The sequence below is a fragment of the Diachasma alloeum genome, unplaced genomic scaffold (assembly GCF_001412515.2).
Source record: "Diachasma alloeum isolate Michigan unplaced genomic scaffold, Dall2.0 Dall_scaffold_00210, whole genome shotgun sequence".
Classification (NCBI taxonomy): Eukaryota; Metazoa; Arthropoda; class Insecta; order Hymenoptera; family Braconidae; genus Diachasma; species Diachasma alloeum.
Window position 1 is genome coordinate 209275 of NW_021680375.1, and position 21235 is coordinate 230509.

At 36.9% G+C, this 21235-nt stretch overlaps 3 protein-coding genes across 12 annotated transcripts in view; 2 read left to right on the forward strand and 1 right to left on the reverse strand.

The window, feature by feature from the left end:
* LOC107036616 (transmembrane protein 47) overlaps positions 1-7072 on the forward strand; it is a 12532-nt gene extending 5460 nt beyond the window's left edge. For all 4 annotated transcript variants that reach the window (XM_015254683.1, XM_015254685.1, XM_015254684.1 and 1 more), the window contains 3 exons: positions 754-1090; positions 1326-1388; positions 2201-7072. In XM_015254683.1, the coding sequence (XP_015110169.1) occupies positions 754-1090; positions 1326-1388; positions 2201-2427 (627 nt within the window). In that variant the 3' untranslated portion in view covers positions 2428-7072. The remainder of the gene's footprint in view (positions 1-753; positions 1091-1325; positions 1389-2200) is intronic.
* Positions 7073-7235: 163 nt separating this feature from the next.
* On the forward strand, positions 7236-9857 carry LOC107036559 (MORN repeat-containing protein 3). The gene is made up of 3 exons (XM_015254596.2): positions 7236-7327; positions 8046-8356; positions 9143-9857. Exons 1-3 carry the CDS (start codon positions 7236-7238, stop codon positions 9376-9378), a joined length of 639 nt encoding a protein of 212 aa, XP_015110082.1. The 3' UTR covers positions 9379-9857.
* LOC107036615 (calcium release-activated calcium channel protein 1) overlaps positions 9405-21235 on the reverse strand; it is a 30825-nt gene continuing 18994 nt past the window's right edge. For 2 of the 7 annotated variants that reach the window (XM_015254675.2, XM_015254677.1), the window contains exons 2-4: positions 17627-17822; positions 15354-15482; positions 9405-13012 (exon numbers count right to left, since the gene is read on the reverse strand). In XM_015254675.2, coding sequence (XP_015110161.1) covers positions 12491-13012; positions 15354-15482; positions 17627-17779 — 804 coding nt within the window. In that variant the 5' untranslated portion in view covers positions 17780-17822 and the 3' untranslated portion in view covers positions 9405-12490. Of the gene's footprint in view, positions 13013-15353; positions 15483-15736; positions 15816-17311; positions 17349-17626; positions 17823-19530; positions 19714-21235 lie in introns of those variants that run through there. The other 5 variants (XM_015254678.1, XM_015254674.1, XM_015254679.1 and 2 more) reach the window with 5 other exon arrangements.

Below are 21235 nucleotides of genomic sequence, written 5' to 3' on the forward strand. Positions count from 1 at the left end.
TTTTTTTTGTTTCGGAGTTGACGGAAGAATTTCTTTGGGGATGAATAATGATACTTAATTTATGATACTTAAGTACTCAAAAAATTTCAAGAGTGATGTTATCTAATTAAAGTAGCTCTACTCTCCGGCCGGGCTCCGCTGTACTTTTGGATATTTTCAGTTTTTAAAATTTTTCAACTAAATTGCATGGAAAAAATTCATACCCAGTCAGTATTATCTGAATTAAATTTCGCAAAATATTGATATTTTTTCAAACATTTCCCTCTGATAAATAAATAATAAAACTTGTTTGCAAAACGGTGGATTATTTTTTACGAGGTGTCAAAAAAATTCTAGATTTTTTCCCATCAAATGAAAAAAAAATCAGATTTTAATCTTTGATTACAATGGAAATGTTGATTTTCACATAAGACACTGGGTTAAATCCTGAATTTTGAACATTTCTTCTTTGAAAAACCAAAACGATGATTAAATTGAGAAAAAAATTAGAATGCCGAATCCAATCGAGTTTTCTGCAATTTTTTTGCAGTTTTCAATAATCTTTGAATTTACCGTACGAATAGAGCTTCAATATTAACCGTAATAAAATATTACAAATTTGGCTATCCCTGTATATAATCGATCTTCAATGCACGAGAAATCCACCTCCAATAGCCCGAGACTCTCAAAACCCACAGTAGTCTCCCCCAAAATTCGCCCCAGGCAATCAAGACAATGTCAAACTCAACTAATTGAATAAAATTACCCCAACAGGTCATAGCATTCATATGTGGAGTAATAGTGATAATCTTAATGATAATGGGCCTGGCCTCGACCGACTGGTTAATGGCTATTGGCTGGCGACAGGGTCTATTTTTCCACTGCATAGACATTGGTGCACCAACCCCATTACCCTTTAATGTCGCTGCCTCTGCCGGTTGTTATCCAGCCAGAGACGTCGGCTACATCAAAGCAGCTGCTGTACTGTGCATTGTTAGTCTTGTTGCTGATGTAGCTGCAACCCTCCTCACTGTCCTTGGTTTGAGAGCCAAGGATCACAGGGACAAACACAAATGCTATAGATTAGCTGTCCTGTTCATGGGGCTCGCACGTAATTATCCTCCATTAATAATAAATCAAATATAAATCTGCCTTTTGACATTTGAAATTGATTACGTCATGAGTGGATGCAGAGAAATTTCATTTGCATTTGAAATTTTTATGGTTGTGTCAACAATATTTTTTCGCGAGGAATATTGATTAATAATAATTAATTTTTGATGATTAATTATTATTAATCATGATGGATGGGGAAATTTGCGTAACGAATAATTTTTTTGTTGCAGTCCTGGCACTTTTGTTAGCCCTCATCGTGTACCCTGTGTTCTTCGCAGCAGAGCTTAATTTAGGTGAGCGTTAATGATTTTTTTGAATGATTTAATCATGATTTTTTGGTGAGGGTCAAATGACACTTTTTGATCTTGAATCCCTGCGACCCTTAACCGTAAACGTTGTTAAAGATTGATTGACCCTCAGTTTCAAAGATTTTTAAGGGTTGTGCGACCCTTAACTCTAAGCGTCATTAAGGCTCATTTGACCCTCAACTCTGAACGTCCTTAAGGGTAGTTTGACCCTCAAGGTCATTTGACCCTCATCTCTAACCGTCATTGAGGTCGTTTGATCCTCAAGATCATTTGACCCTCAGGATCATTTGACCCTAAACTCTAAACGTCTTTAAAGGTCGTTTGACCCTCAACTCTAAATGTCATTAAGGGTCGTTGGACCCTCAACTCTGAACGTCATTAAGGTTCATTTGACCCTCAACTGCGAACGCCCTTAAGGGTCGTTTGACCCTCAAGATCATTTGACCTTCATCTCTAACCGTCATTAAAGTCGTTTGACGCTGAAAACCATTCAATCTTCAACTCTAAACATCATTAAGGGTCGTTTGACCCTCAAGATCATTTGACCCTCATCTCTAACCGTCATTAAGGTCGTTTGACGCTGAAAACCATTTGATCTTCAACTCTAAACATCATTAAGGGTCGTTTGACCTCCAATATATTTTGACCCTCAACTCTAAACGTCTTTAAAAGTCGTTTGACCCTCAAGAGATAAATGTATCCCTTAAATCTAAATGCCATTAAGGGTCATTTGACCCTCCCAACCATTTAACCCTCAACTTCAGTAAAAATAAAAATATTTTTTTCCTTCTCACCAGGAAATCGGCCGATATGGGAATTTGGTTGGGCCTACGGTGTCGGCTGGGGCGCCGCAATATTCCTTTTCGGCGGCGTTGTTCTCCTCTTCTGCGACAAGGAGAGCGAGGAGATCTACTACAAAGAACGCAAAATAGTTCGTGAAGAAGTTACCGGTGGTAACAACACAATGTCCGGCCATAGGATTGGTAACCATGGCACATTGAGAAGTGGTATGACACACGCCTAGTGGCATTGTACCCTGCCCGACGTTGTTCTCTAGGTGAAATTAATTTTTTTCATACTTTACCTCTGATTTTTGAATTTTTACTTTGATTGTTTTTTTCGAGCACGGAATCCCAGAAAAATTGAAATTTATGAGGAACATTCAGAGAACATTACAGAGAACTGCCACTGCTGCGCCACAGGTTGAGAGATTATTTTTTAGTTATTTTTCAATCGTCTTTTGGGTGAATTCGGGAGTGAAGTGAACACTTGGGAAATTGCGGCTTTGGATGATTAGTTTTTTGGGGAATATCTCGGATTCTGTGGGAGGTAGAAAAATTATTGTTAAAAACTTTTTGTAGCTTTTCAATTTTCCTACAATAAAGGTTCTTACAAAATTTTCGATATGTTCCTTTGATTTTGAGATATTTGATGCTTAAAGTCAGTTTATTTAACTGGTTTACAGGACAAATCAATTTTCTTCAATCAGTTTTTGGAATATATCTTGAAAACTGAGAGAGATAGCGGAATTTTTTATAAAAACTCTTTTGTAGCTTTTTATTTTTTCTACAAAAAATGTCCTCACAAATTTTTTGCTATCTCCACTGAATCCTGAGATATTCGACCTTTAAACTCAGCTCGAAGTTGATATTTCTCGTTTTATCACTTCACGAACGAATTATTAAGGTCAGACGGTGATTTAAGGATTATTGATTGATTCTGGAGCTTTCAGGGGTGGAGGAAGGTGGTGAGGAGTTGTTTATAGATAATTGAAGGCTCCGGAGATGTTTCAGGGGAATAATTGAAAAGGTTGAAATATTTTTAAGAGCTGGAGAATGCGAACATAAAAAAATCCATAAGAGGTGCGGTTTTTGGGGAGTTGTGGGGTGACTATTGAAGATGGGGCAAAATGAGCTGGAGACAAAATATTCGTCTTGAAAAAACGAATGAAAAGATTTTTGATATTTTTCTGTACAATAATTAGAATTTGACATATTCGCGATTGTAGATGTGATTATGAAATTGTAAAGGATGACTTTTAAGCAATTTGTTTAAACAATTAACAAATTCTCAGTGAATTATTGAGATAGAAAAAAAATCAGAGTTCATTTCAATCGTCTCGAACAGAAGAAAATCTTTTAACTAATGATTTTTTTTCGTATCTGTGATATTTATCAACATATTCAGGGTTGAACGTTGAACATGAATTTACGATTTTATTTATTAATTTATTTTAACACTGGATATTTAATTAAGTATTCCAGATATGAATAAATGTTTAGTACAAAAGTTGTTCCTCTCGTCGAGCCGAACATTTGCTGTCCGAGGCGTTTTTCTCTAACTTCCATATTTTTAGAGAAAATTAGAAAAGACTAGAAAAACTTTTTTTTACTCCAGAATCGATCAATCAAGCATTAAACACGATCATTGTTTTATTAATTGAACATTGAAGACATTTTTTCAATCACTCGTGACGATTGTGGGACCATGCATCATCACTTCGACCCCGATATATTCCCTCCTAATCCCATAATTATTTTTTTCAATTTTTCAGAATAAAAAAAGTTGAAAAACTAATTTTTCAAGAATTTTTATTAATTTTTCGTGAGAAAAAAATATTAAAAATTCTGAACCTTCTTGAGACTTCTTCCAAACTGTACACTATGTATAAAACCCCGAAAAACATCGTAAAATTAATTAATTCAATTCATCACAAAATGATTTTTTACAGTAAAATATTTTTATAATTATTTTAATCATCATAATTCATCAATTAGTTGTTATTTATAATTAATGATATTATTTTGGCAGCACGACGAGTATTTTTTTACAAAATTAACGTCGGAAAATTCCCCCTAAAAATATTATTAACAAACTAATTAATAAATCAATTATTTTCAATTTGCAAAGAATTAAAAAATTATCAAAAATCCATTTTTGATTATTTGAGCAGTTGAATAATTCGATTCGAATCGAGTCCCAGGAGTCAACGACACAAATTTCTCCCCTTGATTGATTTTTTTCTTAATCAATTGATTTTTTAAACTTAATTTTTTAATAAAAATGTGAACAAAAGGAGCAGCTCGGGCAGGTATAATTAATAATTGAAAAAAAAACCGATCCATTGCGCCATATGCACTTGAAACGTACGCATATGTACATAATCTAGAAATTTTATATTAATTAATTAATTAATTAATTAATTAAAATGAGAATAAAGAAGAGATAATGAGAGAGGTTGGTTTGGAGGGGAGTGGTAAAAGGTGAATTTTAGATTTTCCTTTTTTTTTGTTAGTTGCGGGTCAGACGGCTGTGAGGGTCAAGTGACCCTTGAGGACCTTTTGTCGTACCTGAAGACAATTTGACCCTCAACTCCAAACGTCCTCAACGGTCATTTGACCTTCAAAATCATGTGACCCTCAACTTTAGACGTCCTCAAGGTTCGTTTGACCCTCAAGACCATTTTTAGTGAAAGGTCAAATTCTCCTGAGGGTCAAACGACCCTTGAACAAGGTCGAATGATTTTGGGGGGAAATTACCTTCAAGGACGTCCAGAGCGGAGGGTCAATTAATCTTGAAGGTCACATGACCCTCAATAGTGTTCAGGGTGAAGGGTCAAATGGCCTTATGCTAAACAACCCTTAATAATGCTCAGGGTGAAGGGTCAAATGGTCTTGTGGGTCAAACGGGATACAGCGGAGTGATGAGAAAAGCCATGACCCTCAACCCTATTCGCCTTCGAGGGTCGTTTGACCCTTAGGAAAATTTGACCCACAAAACTCCAAACGTCCTCAAGGGTCGATTGACCTTCGAAATCATTTGGGTCTCAACTTCAGACGTCCTTAAGGGTTGCTTGACCCTCAAAAACTTTTTCAATGCTCCTGAGGGCCAAATTAGAGGTGAAGGTCAAATGGTCTAGAGAGGCAAATGACCCGTAAGGACGTCTAAAATTGAGGATCAAATAATTTTGGACCGTTAAGACTGTTCAGGGTTGAGAGTCAAATGATCTTAAAGGACGAAAAGGTTACGGAGATGGTCTCAAAGGTTCATCTGACCCTTAACCCTACACCTATTCAAGGGCCGTTTGCCACTCGAGACCTTTTGACCCTCAACTAAAAACCAAAAAAATCCTTGAATTGTACTAAAGCAGTTGTTTTTTCTTGACAATTTTGTAATAGTCTCGATAATGAGCTATTTTACAAAAAAACCTGAAGACTTTTTCGTAAATAATTCAATTCCATAAAAAAATGTCAGATAATGTTCTCTTACCACTTCGCTCTTCAATTAATCAACCTCATAGCATTTGATATTAAAAATGACTAATGAAGTTAAACAAATGTGAAAATACCATTCAGTGGCACAAACGAAGGGGGAGAGACTTCCCCGAAAAATAGTAAAATTACTTGACGACTGCTTTTACATTAATTAATAACATTATTTAATTAATTGATAAAAACTAATTAAGAAGCAAAAACCGTGAAATTCAACATTTGACGACGAAAAAAAATTAAAAATTGGGGGGTTGCCATGTCTTGGGACCAGTGAATTTTTTCAAAATTAAAAAAAAACATTCTGGACGGGAAAAATTCGCAAATTCAAAAAATCGAGTTTGCGACGAATAAATAAAAAAAATCCCGCCAAAAAATCACTGGATCTCATCGTCCACTCGCGCCTCCAAAAAACGAAAGCAAAATTTGATGAAAAAAAATTTTTGTACCGTGAAAAAGTCAATTGTGATTACAAACCTAAAATCCGAAAAAAAAATTATAAAAAAATATTTGCACAAGACTGCAGCGAGTCTGTACTTGAAATTTGTAAAATGAATGACGCATAGACGATTTATACACGTAGATGACCTTATGAGATACCTAAACTAATTAAGAAAGAATAATGAAAACGAAAAAAAATTGAAAATGGGAAAAAATTCTCGAGGAAAAAAATCGCAAAAAATTCATTTGGAAATTTCTCATATCGGATTAATAGATATAAACATATCTTATCGATAAGGTCGACGTATGAGTAACATAAATATTCATTAACATTATTGAGAAAAAGGCAGGTTACCAGAGAGAGAATCCAGAGACGAAAAATAATCGATTAAACAGCAGATGAAAAACTGGAAGAAAAGTTGAACAATTTTTTTCGTTTTTCCTGAATATCTCGGGAACTATCAGACCTAGAGGCGCGATTCAGCGTTCATTTTAAAGCTGAGAAAATTTCCGATTCCGTAGTCTGGTGTTGAACCCATTTTGCCCCGGGATGTCCTCAAATAAGCGAAGAAATCAATTTTGAGCGTCGAAACGATTTTTTAAGGGTTTTGGTGTAACCAGTGGGGCAAAACGGGTTCGTGACCAGAGGATGGAATCGGAAATTTCATCAGCTTTTCGATGAGCGCTCACTCAAATCTTTAGGTCTCGGGGTTCCAGAGATATTTGGGAAGATGTGAGAGGCTTTTCTTCTGGTTGGAAAGCCAGTTTAGTTGCCTTTTGAATTGTTGCAAATTAAAAGGCGTAGTGATTAGTGAAAAATCGTAAAGGATTAATTAAGGGCCCTATTGGCTCTCGCATTAGAGAAAGTTGTCCACTCATCATTTTGTTGTAAGCATATCGCAGTATTGTACAAAAAAATATATATATATTATAAATAAATAATTATGGAGTATTTAACAATTTTTGTTGTTGTGGCTGATTTCTCCTGAATGGTTCGTCAACATCAAGAGTTTTGATGGTGAAATGTCATTAATTGCAGTGAAAAAGAAGAAAAACTATTGGGAAACAAAAAAGGAATTATGAAATTGTTGACAATTTTTTAGACATCGTTTTTAGTGGGAAAATGGCACTGATTGGGGCTCACAAAATTCATAGACACCCTCACGACTCGGAAAAACAGTCACGAGAGGAATTTGAGTGGGTGAAAATACACAGGTAATTGATGAAAAGTTTATTTATAATGACAATAATTTTTTACACAAAAAAAATAACCAAAAAATGAGAAAAAAACTATTTTGAGGTGAGGAATTTGTTGGTGAATATCTATAATCAAGAAATTGACTTGTAAAATCAATTCAAAATTTTTGTTGACTGACGAATTATTAAACTTTTAATAATTATTAAAGTTTGTTTGGACTGATTTCTGCTGCAATTTCTTGAATATAAACATTCAAAACTATCATCTCTGTAATCTTTGCTAAATATTACCCGCCCTACATTCATTAATAACTGTGGTATTTTAGCCTTTGGATGATTTTAATAAGAGATTCCACAGGAGGAATTTAGTCGGGGATGATATGTCTTCGGATTTGTTGTCCCGCGGATATTTTGTCCGCGGATAATAAGTTACGTAATCTTTACGACTGGGGTCGTAACGGCCCGGTCTGGGAGACTGGGGTAAAACGGCCCCTTTTGATTTTTTCAAAAATGTTAACAGCTCATTCAATTTGAAATGAAATGGAATATTTTGTTTTCCATGGAAACTACATTTCTCCTTTAGAATGGGCCTAGACTGATCTCAATTAATGAATTTATTCCAGAGTTATGAGTATCACAAAAAAAGTCAAAGGGGGTCGTTTTGCCCTACGCTCTCTTAAAAAATTAAATCAATCGAATTAATTGAACGGAATTAATGCAGTCATATTTTTTAAAGAGAGAATAAGAAAGTCGATGAGTTCCGGTGGTTGTACGAGGGTCAAGTGTTCCAGAGGAAGTCCCACGGCTTCGGAGTCCTTTCAAAAGTCTTCAGAACTGGGGAAATCGAGAAAATTTACGCCGGGGGGTGGGTGGAGGGTAAGAAGCAGGGTTTCGGTGCTTTCTGGTACTCGAACGGAGATTTTTATGAGGGAGAGTTCTGCAGGGGTAGAAGACACGGTTTCGGGAGACTATGGGGGTCTGACGGAAGCTTCTATCAAGGACAATGGAGAGATGAACGTTGCGACGGTCCTGGCATGTTGATACAGGGTGAGAAGTCTGCACGAAAAAATTTAATAGAAAAACCTAGCGAATTCGCTAGACAATTCTTTTCGATTTCGATTGAATTTTCCGTTAGTTATTGGCCGTGGATAAATGAATGACGATAAATTCATAAAAGTTCTCCCTCACGGAAGAACGGATTCTCTTGAAAAATTATTAACAAAAAATAGAATTAAGGCCCGGGTGTACTATCTTTCGAATGTTATCTGGATTTTTTTCATTTTTCGTAATCCAAAATTGTCCATTGAGTGGTACATCATGTAGAAATTCCCAAAAACTATGATAGAATGATAACAAAAAATAGAAAAAATTCTGAACTTTTTCAAAGAGCGTTTTTAATTGAGATTCAGAATGAGTTGAAAAAAGTGGAAATTACAAATATCTGATTCGCTGTGGCAAATTATCTATTATCTGTCATTTTCCATGGTGGATAAAAAAACACTAACTCCTCATGGGAAGTGACAGCTAGGTATCTCAATTTTCAAAACAGTGGTGTGTAGTCATCTGCCATTTTTATGTGATAAAAGTGTGATTAAAAAATTCTCCAAAATATTACAACTTTTTTCAAAAAGCCTTTTCCGTAATAAAAGTCTCTGTGCAGTGTGGCAAAAGATTTACGAAATCAGTCTTCCCCCTGCATTATATTGGGTGACAGGCCACCATTTGTCATTAATTTGTGAGTAATTAACGTAATCGCATTTGTTAGTGAATTGAACCGTCCCACAACACTTTCAATTTCCACAATGTAACAAAAAATTTTCCTCATTTACGAAGCTGATGGCAATCGCTACGAGGGCAACTTCTCGAAAGGGAAAAAGGAGGGCCTCGGGAGATTCTACCATCTGAGGCGAGGGCTCCTCCAGGAAGGCCTCTGGAGCTCTGATGTCTGCAAGAGAAGTACCATGAGGGACATCTCCAGAGATTTAGCACCAGAACCTACGATATACCCAATCCCAGGGCTGGTAATCGAGTGTCATATTGTCACACATATTTTATTTATAAAATTATAGATTGGGTTAAAAAAATGAAGTTTTCGTTCCTTTGGCTCTTTTTATTTAAATTTTTTATAATTCTTTCTGTAATACAAATTTTTGTGAATTTTCCAGGGCAAATACACCTCCAGAGTCTCCCTGGTCGCCCAAATTGATTGAAATACTGCTTCTCTAAAAAAAATCTACCAATAAATCACCCAATAATGTCCCCAAAACATGCAATTCCTATTCAATCAATTTTCACATTAGTCATCTCTCCGTTAAGTCACGACGCTCTAAGGGAATGTATTCGCATTATTTACACTAAAATTTTCTCGTTCTGTAATAATTAGGTAAAAACGAGCTACCTAAATCAATTGAATCACGAAGTAAAAATCTGACAGAAAGAAAAAAATATAATTTAGTTGCCTGAATTTGAGATTCGCCATTCCAATAAATAGAAGTTGAATCCGATACCTACGAGATTCAATGAAAACCCATCGAAAACAAAAAAAAAAGATTAATCATCCAGACAAGAAAAGTGACAAGAAAAAAAAATTAAGACATAATTATCTCTAATATTTACAAGAGTCCTAATATCCTCTCAGTTCGTAATTACATTATCGCCTACATAAACCTATGTAATTATTCTTAATAATCTATTAAATAAACAAATGAATTTTTCTGTGGAAGTTTTTTTTTTCTAATTTCCGCAATTTTCAAAATGGAAGAGAAAGTAAAGATAATTTCTTTCAATGTATTTTGGCACTGAGCTGAGAACTGCTCCAAGGGGGTCGAAGGTTACCCCATTTGATAGCCAGGAAAATTTCCGCTTTCGAACACTGGTCATAAGTCCATTTTGCCCCAGGAGTTATCAGGTAGTCTCAAAAACAAATTTTCATTCAAACAAACAAAAATTTTCTGAGCATAATTTGAAGAGTAATGGGTTCTGGAAATCCCCATGCTCCTATCCATCCCCAAATCGCAGAATTCTCATCTACAAAGAATTCTTTGATCCCTAATTCTCTACGAATTCCCTAAACCTCATCTCGAAATCCCGAAAAGAAATTCCAAGTCTTTTGCTTCCGAAAAATCTTGAGATCCCGTATCCCACCGTAAATCCTAGAATTCTCATTTACAAAGAATTCTTTGATCCCTAACCCTCTCCGAATTCCCTAAAGCACATTTCGCAATCCCGAAAGGAAATTCCAAGTCTTTTGCTTCCGAAAAATCCTGAGATCCCGCATCGCTCCGTAAATCCTAGAATTCTCATTTACAAAGAATTCTTTGATCCCCAATCCTCTACGAATTCCCTAAACCTCATCTCGAAATCCCGAAAGAAATTCCAAGTCTTTTGCTTCCGAAAAATCCTGAGATCCCGTATTCCTCCGTAAATCCTAGAATTCTCATTTACAAATAATTCTTTGATCCCTAATCCTCTACGAATTCCCTAAACCTCATCTCGAAATCCCGAAAAGAAATTCCAAGTCTTTTGCTTCCGAAAAATCCTGAGATCCCGTATTCCTCCGTAAATCCTAGAATTCTCATTTACAAATAATTCTTTGATCCCTAATCCTCTACGAATTCCCTAAACCTCATCTCGAAATCTCGAAAAGAAATTCCAAGTCTTTTGCTTCCAAAAAATCCTGAGATCCCGCATCGCTCCGTAAATCGTAGAATTCTCATTTACAAAGAATTCTTTGATCCCTAATCCTCTCCGAATTCCCTTAAAGCACATTTCGAAATCCCGAAAGGAAATTCCAAGTCTTTTGCTTCCGAAAAATCCTCAGATCCCGCATCGCTCCGTAAATCCTAGAATTCTCATTAACAAAGAATTCCCTAAACTTCATCTCGAAATCCCGACAGAAATTCCACGTCTTTTGCTTCCGAAAAATCCTGAGATCCCGCATCGCTCCGTAAATCCTAGAATTCTGATTTACAAAGAATTCTTTGATCCCTAATCCTCGCCGGATTCCCTAAGGCACATTTCGAAATCCCGAAAGGAAATTCCAAGGCTTTTGCTTCCGAAAAATCCTCAGATCCCGTATCTCTCCGTAAATCCTAGAATTCTGATTTACAAAGAATTCTTTGATCCCTAATCCTCGCCGGATTCCCTAAGGCACATTTCGAAATCCCGAAAGGAAATTCCAAGGCTTTTGCTTCCGAAAAATCCTCAGATCCCGTATCTCTCCGTAAATCCTAGAATTCTGATTTACAAAGAATTCTTTGATCCCCAATCCTCTACGAATTCCCTAAACCTCATTTCGAAATTCCGAAAGAAATTCCAAGTCTCCTGCTTCCTAAAAATCCTCAGATCCCCATCCCTCCAAACATCCCCCAATCCCAATCTCTAGAAAACCCCAATATAATGGAAAATTCCTGAATTTTAAGTCTCCATCCCTTTGAAAATCCCTCAATCCCCCTTCCTAAAGAATTTTCAAGTTTCCACGCCTCTAAGAATATTAAAATCTAAATTCCCAAAGAAATTCTGAATCTCCATCTCTCTGGAAATATTCCGATCCCCATCCCACCCAGAATCTCCCAATTTTCTGTCTTAAAAAATTCCCATCCGTAAAAAATTCCCACTTCTCGAAAAATCTCTAAATTTCCATCCGTTCATAAATCCCTGAATTCGCATCTACTAACAACTCTCCGATCCCTGGTCCTCTAAAAATCCCTTAATCATCATCCCAAAAGAAATCCAAAGCCCCTCTAGAAATTCTCAAGTTTGTAGATCCCAAGTTCCTATCCCCCCAAGAATACCTGAACAAAATCGAAAATTCCCAACCCCTCACCCTTCGAGGAATCCCGAAATCATTTAGAAATCCCGGAATTCCCTTTGTTCCCCTAAAAAACTCCTGATCCCCATCCCATAAAAAATCTCGAAATTATCCCCCAAAGAATTCCGAAATCCCTTCCCCCCTAAAAATCCTCGAATCTCGATCCCGTCACAAATTCCCTTATCCCCATCCCTCCAGAAATCCTCAAATCCCCATCCCTTCAAAGCACTTATGACCATCACTGGAAAGCGGGAATTCCCCGAACTACCTAATGGACTTCCTTACGACCTCATTCCCCAAAAAATCCTGAATTGACCAAAAAATTCGGAATTGGAGTAAAAATTTCAGTAAAAAACTGGAAATGGTTAACTCTACACAATATGAGAATTCGATAACAAACTACTGCCGTTTCTCCCCTCGACATCGGTAGATTCAATTTGTTCCTTCAGAAGTTCCAACTCCCGAATACCAGATACCGTGACTTCGTATTTATGGGCAGCAAGACTGCGGTAGAAATGAATGGCGAAGGCGAGGAAAATAATGAGTACTGGAATGAGGACAATGCAGGCGGACCATGCAGCCGTCTGGGAGAAGTCGTAGAATTTGACCCAGCAGAGGATTGCGATTTCGAGGAGGAAGAGAATGAGCCCGAGGAGAGTGGAGAACGCCCAGGCGATCTCGATGTACCAGTGGAGGCGCTCGTGGGGGGACTCGTGGACTAGACTGATGCTGTGGAGATTGCAGACCGCCTCGATGTTCGGGAGAATGCAGGTGGAGATCATAAGGGCCAGCATGTGGACCGCTACCAGGAGGGTTGTGCAGACTGCGAAGGTTATTAACATGGAGTTGGGGACTTTTGATTCGGGGCTCAGTTGAACCTCTACCATCGCCACCTGGAATTATCGAAATTTCGGTTGCAAGGATTTTTGCAGATTTTGGGGATGGGGATGGGATTTTCGGGATTTTGAAGGGATGGGGATCTACTATATTTTAGGTCGGATGCGGGCGCGAGATGGGGATTCTTTGGGAATTGATTTTTTTTGGATTTTCGCAGGGTTGGGGATTTGGGGATTCTTGAAGGGATATGGGGATCTAGAGTGTTTTTTTGGGGATGGGGACTTGAGAATCATTCTGCGGGATTGGGATGGTTTTTTTAAAGATTTTTTGCCGATGGGGGTTTTTTTCTATTTTTTGCGGATTGTGATTTTTGGGGAGGAATTTTTGGTATTCTGGTTTTTTGGAGATGGGGATGTGGGATTTTCGCTGTGATAGGGACGATGGAGTTAGTAACGTGGAGTTGGGGAAGTTCGAGCCGGGGTTCAGTTGAACCTCTACCATCGCCACCTGGAATGACAGAAATTTTGGGGATGGGATGGGATTTTGGGGATTTTTAAGGGATGGGGATCTACTATATTTTAGGTCGGATGAGGGCGCGAGATGGGGATTCTTTGGAAATTGATTTTTTTGGGCTTTTCGCAGGGTTGGGGATTTGGGGATTCTTGAAGGGATATGGGGATCTAGAAGGTTTTTTTGGGGACGGGGATTTGAGAATCATTTTGCGGGATTGGGATGTGGGGATGGATTTTTTTTTAATTTTTTGCCGATGGGGTTTTTTTTCTATTTTTTGGAGAGGAATTTTTGGTATTTTGGTTTTTTGGAGATGGGGATGTGGGATTTTCGCTGTGATAGGGACGATGGAGTTAGTAACGTGGAGTTGGGGAAGTTCGAGCCGGGGTTCAGTTGAACCTCTACCATCGCCACCTGGAATGACAGAAATTTTGGGGATGGGATGGGATTTTGGGGATTTTTAAGGGATGGGGATCTACTATATTTTAGGTCGGATGAGGGCGCGAGATGGGGATTCTTTGGAAATTGATTTTTTTGGGCTTTTCGCAGGGTTGGGGATTTGGGGATTCTTGAAGGGATATGGGGATCTAGAAGGTTTTTTTGGGGACGGGGATTTGAGAATCATTTTGCGGGATTGGGATGTGGGGATGGATTTTTTTTTAATTTTTTGCCGATGGGGTTTTTTTTCTATTTTTTGGAGAGGAATTTCTGGTATTTTGGTTTTTTGGAGATGGGGATGTGGGATTTTCGCTGTGATAGGGACGATGGAGTTATTAACGTGGAGTTGGGGAAGTTCGAGCCGGGGTTCAGTTGAACCTCTACCATCGCCACCTGGAATGATAGAAATTTCGGTTGCAAGGATTTTGGTAAATTTTGGGGATGGAATGGGATTTGGGGATTTTTAAGGGATGGGGATCTACTAAATTTTAGGTGGGATGAGGACTCGGGATGGGGATTCTTTGAAAATCGATTTTTTGGGATTTTTGGGGATGGGGATATGGGATTTTCGCAAAGGTTGGGGAAACGAGAATTCTTGAAGGCATATGGACGACGATTTTTTGGGGGACGGGGATTTGAGAATTATTTTGCGGGATTGGGATGTGGGGATGGGGATTTTTTTGGAGGTAAAGATATGAAATTTTCGCAGGGACAGGGATTTTTGCTTCGATGGGGATTTACAGATTGTTGAAGGGATGGAAATCTGCAGAATTTTTTAGGGTGGATGGGAATTTTTACGGATGAATTTTCTGGGATTTCGGGTTTTTTTTTAAGGTGGGGATATGGGATTTTCGCATGGATAGGGATTTAAAGATTCTTGAAGGGATGAGGATGTAAGAATTATTTGGGGTATCGGGATGGGATTTTTTTTAATTTTTTTGCGGATCTGGATTTCTAGGGATGGATTTTCTCGGATTTTGGGGATTTTTTGTGATGGTGATATGCGATTTTTACAGGAATGGGAATTCAAGGACTCTTAAAGAATTGGGGATCTACAGAATTTTTTGAGGGATGAGGAGGGATAGAGGGATGGGGATTCGAGAATTCTTTAGGGGATTGATCCCGGGATGGGGATTTTTTTTAGATTTTTTGGGGATGGGAATTTCTGCGGAGGGATTATTCGAGCACTAAAAGTATTTTGGAGGGACGAGGAGTACGAGGACACAGAATTTCTCGGAGCTAATTTTTGAAGTCATATGGGATTACTAGATTACTAAAAATATCCTTTTCAGCTTTGCACGAGGGGATCAATATCATTAGATAATTCTCTCCATCTTACACCTATCCGGATCTCTTCAATTAATCAATACTTATTAATTAATGAAAACCGGAAATTGAAAGATGTCATTATTTCGAAAAATGACCAAAAATTAAGCGAGAATCCCTCACCATTGCAAATCCCGACAACAATGCCGAAGTTTTGCTCGACGCCTTGAGCTTCGCTCTGCTGAGCTGGAGCTTCCTCCAGGAAAGGTAACCCGGGGTGTGAAGGCCATCACCAGACTGCGACATCTTTGCCTTTTGTGAGGAAAAACAAAAACCGATTATTTTTAACCTCCAACTGAGGGTAAAAAATCAAGGACGAAAAAAAATGAGAAAATTGCAGCAAATTATTCTCACAAAAATTTAGTGCTCCAATGTTAGTCACAAAGGTTCGGCTGGCGTTGATATAACAAAACGGTCAGGAACCACAAAAACCATTAATTGAATATACAAACTATGTGGGGATGTGCTGGGAGCAAATCAGGGCCTCTTTTTTTCAATTAACGTACCACAAAAATTACGACGATGCCAGCAGGGTGGTGCTTACTCGACGTGATTCCCTCGATAGGCAAAAAAAACCAATGGGTGCTGAACGAAAAAAAGAATAATAATTTTTAATAATGAACGAGGAACAAAAAACTTGAAGTGGCCGTTTGAGAACATGACATGCACGAAAAAAAATCATAGAAAAACCTAGGGAATTCTATAGAACATTCGATTGGATTTCCATTGAATTTCTATTGAAAATTCTATTAGATTTTCACCGATTCTACTGAAGAATTCAGCAGAGAGCTTTACGGCGCGTGTACTTATAGAGAAAATGTGGAGAATTTAATTTTTTTATATAACTTTTTTCGTTGATATACTTTCTATAGAAATTCCTTGGTATGAATTTTCCAGGTTTTTCCACTTCATTCATCGCCGCGTTCCATTAGGAAAATGAATTTAATAAATTGGAAAATTTGAGCCGAGCAATTTCTATAGAAAATATCTCGATAGAATAGGTTCTATAGAAAAATCGAATTCTATTGATTTTTGCTGCAGAACATTTTCCATTGAACACTTGTATTGAAAAAAGCGCAGATAAGCTGCCGAATCTTTCAATAGAATCGGCCAAAAACTAATCGAAAGTTCAATAGAAATCCAATAGAATTTTATAGCGATTTTGATGGAAAATTCTGCTGGATTTTTATTGGACGTCTATTAAAACTTCTATTAGTTTTTCACAGATTTTATTGAAGAATTCCGCAGCTGTACTGCTCCTTTATTTATAAAAAATGTCAATAGGGACCATTTTATAGAAAAAATCTGTAGAATTCCGTCTTTCTATAAAAAATTTTCAGTTGAGACATTTTCTATAGAAATTTCTCGAGCCGAATTTTCTAATTGTTTCCCACTCAATTTATCTTCTCTTTCCATTAAGAAATGGAATAAAAAAATTGGAAAATTTGAGCCGAGAAATTTCTATAGAAAATATCTCGATAGAATAGGTTCTATAGAAAAATCGAAATCTATTAATTTTTTCTATAGAACATTTTTCATCGAAAATTTCTATTGAAAAAACAATAGAAATCCAATGCAAACTATTTTATAGAAACAAATCTGAGACATTTTCTATAAAAATTCCTAGACACGAATTTACCGAGTTTTTTTCACTTCATTCAATGGGAAGAAGTCCCATTAAAAAATGGAACAAAAAAAATTGGAAAATTTGAGCCGAAGGATTTCTATAGAACATGTCTCAATAGAATAAGTTCTATAGAAAAATCGAGTTCTATTGATTTTTTCTGTAGAACATTTTCCATTGAACGTTTCTATTAATAAAACGCGCAGATAAATTGCAAACTTTTTCAATTAAATCGCTCAAAAACTACTGGAAAGTCCAATAGAAATCCAATAGAATATCTTAACACATCCGCTAAGTTCTTCTACGGAAGTTTTTGTACGTGTTGTGCGGAAAAATGAGTGAAAAGTGCTAATTTCTACGGAAATCGGTGGAGATAGGTGGAGAAGCGAGTGAAGGACACCAGCCGGACTTTTTTCAAAAAGTTTTGAACAATTTCAATTTATTCTTTGGGACTTACAAAGAGTGCAGAAGTCCATTCGTGCGCGTAAAAGTCATTTAATAATGTTTATCACATAAAAATTTTTATTAGAATTATTTTAATAAATTAAAATCATTTCCAAAGCCAAATAAATAAATTAAAAAATGAATGTCAATTCCCAATCAAAAAAAAAATCAAAATTTTGGTTTATTTGGAAAACTTTCGGGTGGAAAAAGTTATTGCAAATGAAGACGAATCAAAAAACGAGTAGAAAAAGGTAATGAAAATTAGAATTTTTTTCTTTCCGTTAGAATAGTAATGAAGTGCAACTAGGTGTGACTTTTTTTTACTGACCTGACAATTGTGAAAGCGATTATGGAAACAATGTCCCTCGGTTGTATGCAAATGCGAATGATTCGGTAATGGCTGTTGATTTAAATTACTTGGATTTCCAATCTCAGCACCAAAGACTGAGTTGCGCCCGGTGCTCGTCGACCATACAGACATTTAGGCACTTTTTTATACGGTCCCTAAATTCCACTGAATGACGCTGAAAAATAGCAGAAACGAGAACGACTTTTTAATGCATTTTTTTCGACTCGAGGGCTTTGCCAGCCCTAAACTCTACCAAATATACTTTAATAAAAAATCAAGTTTAACGTTTTTTGAAGCCAATCTATCCGGCGTATTGTGAAATGGACAGTTTAGACTTTTTTAAAATTATTCATAACTCAGAAACAAATTTATCAATTGAGCTCGGTTTAGGCTCCTCACAAAGGGAAATAATTGTTCTTTGTATTAAAAAAAAATATTAAATTTTATCAACGTTTCAACGCCTTATTAACATTTTCAAAAAAGTCAAGTGTCCGTTTTACCCCAACCTCCACATGTATATATATCATCGGTGAAATTAATAAATTCTGTCCTTTTATGGAGACCGATTATTTAAAAAAATTGAAGATAATTGAAAATGAAAAATTCTTTATAGATTCTTTTACTCTACTTCGCTATTCACTTCGATCATTAGTCGAATTCTCTTTGATTCATTATCAATATTTATAAGGTATTCACGAGAAAATGAAATTCAATGAATTCCATTTCTTCATTTCAACAAATGAATAGATCAGCGCGCGCATAGATCTTGTAAATCTTTAATATTTATTGCTCATTTAAATATTTATACGCGTAATATGAAATTTATCAACCACTTTTTCGGAAAGTAATCGGACGATAACGGCCACAACGGCCAATTAAATACATTTCAACTTAGCGAAAGTTGATGTGTTTTTATTTCATCTGCTAGTGGCATGCCACCGGTAATATTTCCCACAGATGTGATCGTTATTTATTTTTAGAACCTCGAAAATGAAAAAAAAATCGAGCAATATTAGTCGATAATGTTTATACAATTATCGCCAATGACTACGTCTTGTTGTAATACGGTGACTTCCGGTTGGTTTTGAATGATGGTGTTAAATAAGTCCTAACATTCGGCAGTAAATGCACTGAGAAAAAATATAATTCTTCCAATTAAATTTGTTTCAGACAAACAAATGCCCGTAACTTCCACGCAAGATTTCACGCAAAAACTGAAATTTTTTTCTCAGTGTGATATTTTCTTTAAAGTGAAAGAACGAGTTAATCCAATTACTGAATTGATCGCTCCAATTGAATCAATTATTTCACAACAAATGAACTCGTTTACAAATTCATAATTAATTTTTTCATAAATTCTCCAGTTGTTAAACAACATCGCGCAAGTTGTTTCGTAATTTCAAACCCAAAAAACTAATAATCATTTCCGCCTTTTTTCAATGATCTAAAACCGTAAATAAATTCATTTTTTTATTGAAAAAATAAGAAATGTAACAAATATAAAAAAATATCCCCCTAATTCCCTCTCTCGTCCCCTCGTTCTATTAATAATCCCCCCAGCAGTTGCCAAAAATTACCTCAATATTAAATCGCAAAAAACGGAAAATAAATAGTGAAATAGAAAAAAAAACTCACAAATTCCTTCAAAAAATTCGTTCCCCTCCCCCCTTTGCCCTTTACCATCAGCGTCCCTCCCCCTCTCCCGCCCCCATCGCAAACACTCACTCCAAAAATAAATAAAACACCAAAATCACGTGAAAACAAAAATCATAAATTTGTGAATCATAAACAACAAAAACGAATCATTAATTGATTGAAAGAATAATCGAAAAAAAAGACTGATTAATTAATTAATTAATTAATTAACTAAGTGTTGTTATTACCGTCTGGTGATTCCGTCATCTCCCCCTCTTCCCAATATCGCAGTCAGTTGACACCGCAATTGGGGGGAAAAATTCATTAAAAAAATTGAAAAGAGAAATTATTTCAACTTCACAAAGCGATTAAAAAAATCAGCCGTATTGCGAATAATGATACAATGTCGTTGGCGATGTCTGAAATGAGACTGAGAGGACTGTAATGAATCGTCGGTTGGAGACCAACTGAAAATGCAGATGTGTATCTTTGCACGTGTGTGAGTGACTAGAGTGGCACTTGAGTGTGTGGGAATTTGAAAGAACCCTGAGGCTCACCATCGCGATCGGTTTAGTTCGCGTCTGACTCGATGTTTTGTGCCGCGAGTGGTTGTGCGGTGCGAGTGCGTGCAGGCCACGGCCAGAACACTGTTTCATACGATAATCACGTTTTTATTATTTTCATTGGGCTGCTCTGATAGCAATAGGGAACTTGCATGAATTTTTTTAAATTTTCTAATCTCACGTTGAGACTTGACTAATTCACTTTTCATTCACAAACGTTTGAAATATTGCTCGTTAATTGATAATTAATTTTTTTTTTTTTTTTTTATGCTTATTTTACATCGCTTCGAGTCTGATGAGACTATATGGCGATTGATCAAGACTTTAAAAATGGTTAGATCTCACCATTCTACCCGGCCAGGAATCGAACCTGGAACCTATCCGTTGTGAGGCAACGGCCTTAACCACTACGCCAGGCCACCGGGCTAGATGATAATTAATTGTTAAAAAAAATTGAAGATTTCAGACGCTTTGAAATCGCCAGTGACGTTGCGCAGACGGTCGAGCGCGGGGCCAATCACAGAATGGCTCGAGCGGACCTAACGCAGTCTTGAGGTGCGCCTCGGCCAATGGAGGACGACAACTCCCCCCTCTCTTCTTTTTCGACCAATGAGGGGGTATCTGACCGTCTTTGTGACGTCATGACCGAAAAATTGGTCTCGAAAACGATTGATTTTCAATTAATTATCATAAGATATCTAGGCAATAGATATTGCCTAGATATCCGATGATAATTAACCTCTTTATATTATAAAAATCCAAATCGACTTCTAGTGATGAAAATTTTGTACTCGAAATTAAGACATCAAAATCAAGGGTCACAAGGGTCAAAATAAGGATCACAGGGGTCATGAGGGTCTCGATTGGGTTACAAGGATCAGAGTAAGGGTCACGAGGGTCAGAATAAGGGTCACTATAACGGTGACGAGGATTCGATTAAGGGTCACAGGGGTCAGTTTAAGGGTCATGAGGGTAAAAAAAATGAAGCGGGATATTTCCGATCCAAAACACGGATCATGAACCCGTTTTGCCCCACGTATTGTTGAGAAACCAATGAAAACAGTTTTTTCGATTGCGAAATTTCGATTTTTGTCTTCTCGATTTTCAGAGAACTAATGGGGAGAAATGGGTACATGACCAGGGTTTGAAGTCGGAAATTTTCCGAAGAAACGATTGGGTCCGTTTGAACCCCAATTTTCACTTTTCATGTTTTTCCAAACATTCGGGAGATTTTTACATTTTTGAAAATTCAATTTTGGAATAAAAATCTATCTCATCGGATAGTCAGGATCATTTGTGCTTCCAAAAACTGGTCATGAACCCATTTTGCCCCATTCCCTCCCGAATAATGGACAAAAAACGGCTGAAGGCGAAATTCGATTTTTTGCGA

What these genes read in the sequence shown, in the direction of transcription:
- LOC107036559 (XM_015254596.2), top strand. Translation starts at nt 7,236, where the DNA reads ATGGCACTGATTGGGGCTCACAAAATTCATAGACACCCTCACGACTCG. An exon ending in GAGTGGGTGAAAATACACAG is followed by an intron (nt 7,328 to 8,045) that starts GTAATTGATGAA and finishes TATTTTTTAAAG; the next exon opens with AGAGAATAAGAAAGTCGATG. An exon ending in TCCTGGCATGTTGATACAGG is followed by an intron (nt 8,357 to 9,142) that starts GTGAGAAGTCTG and finishes TCATTTACGAAG; the next exon opens with CTGATGGCAATCGCTACGAG.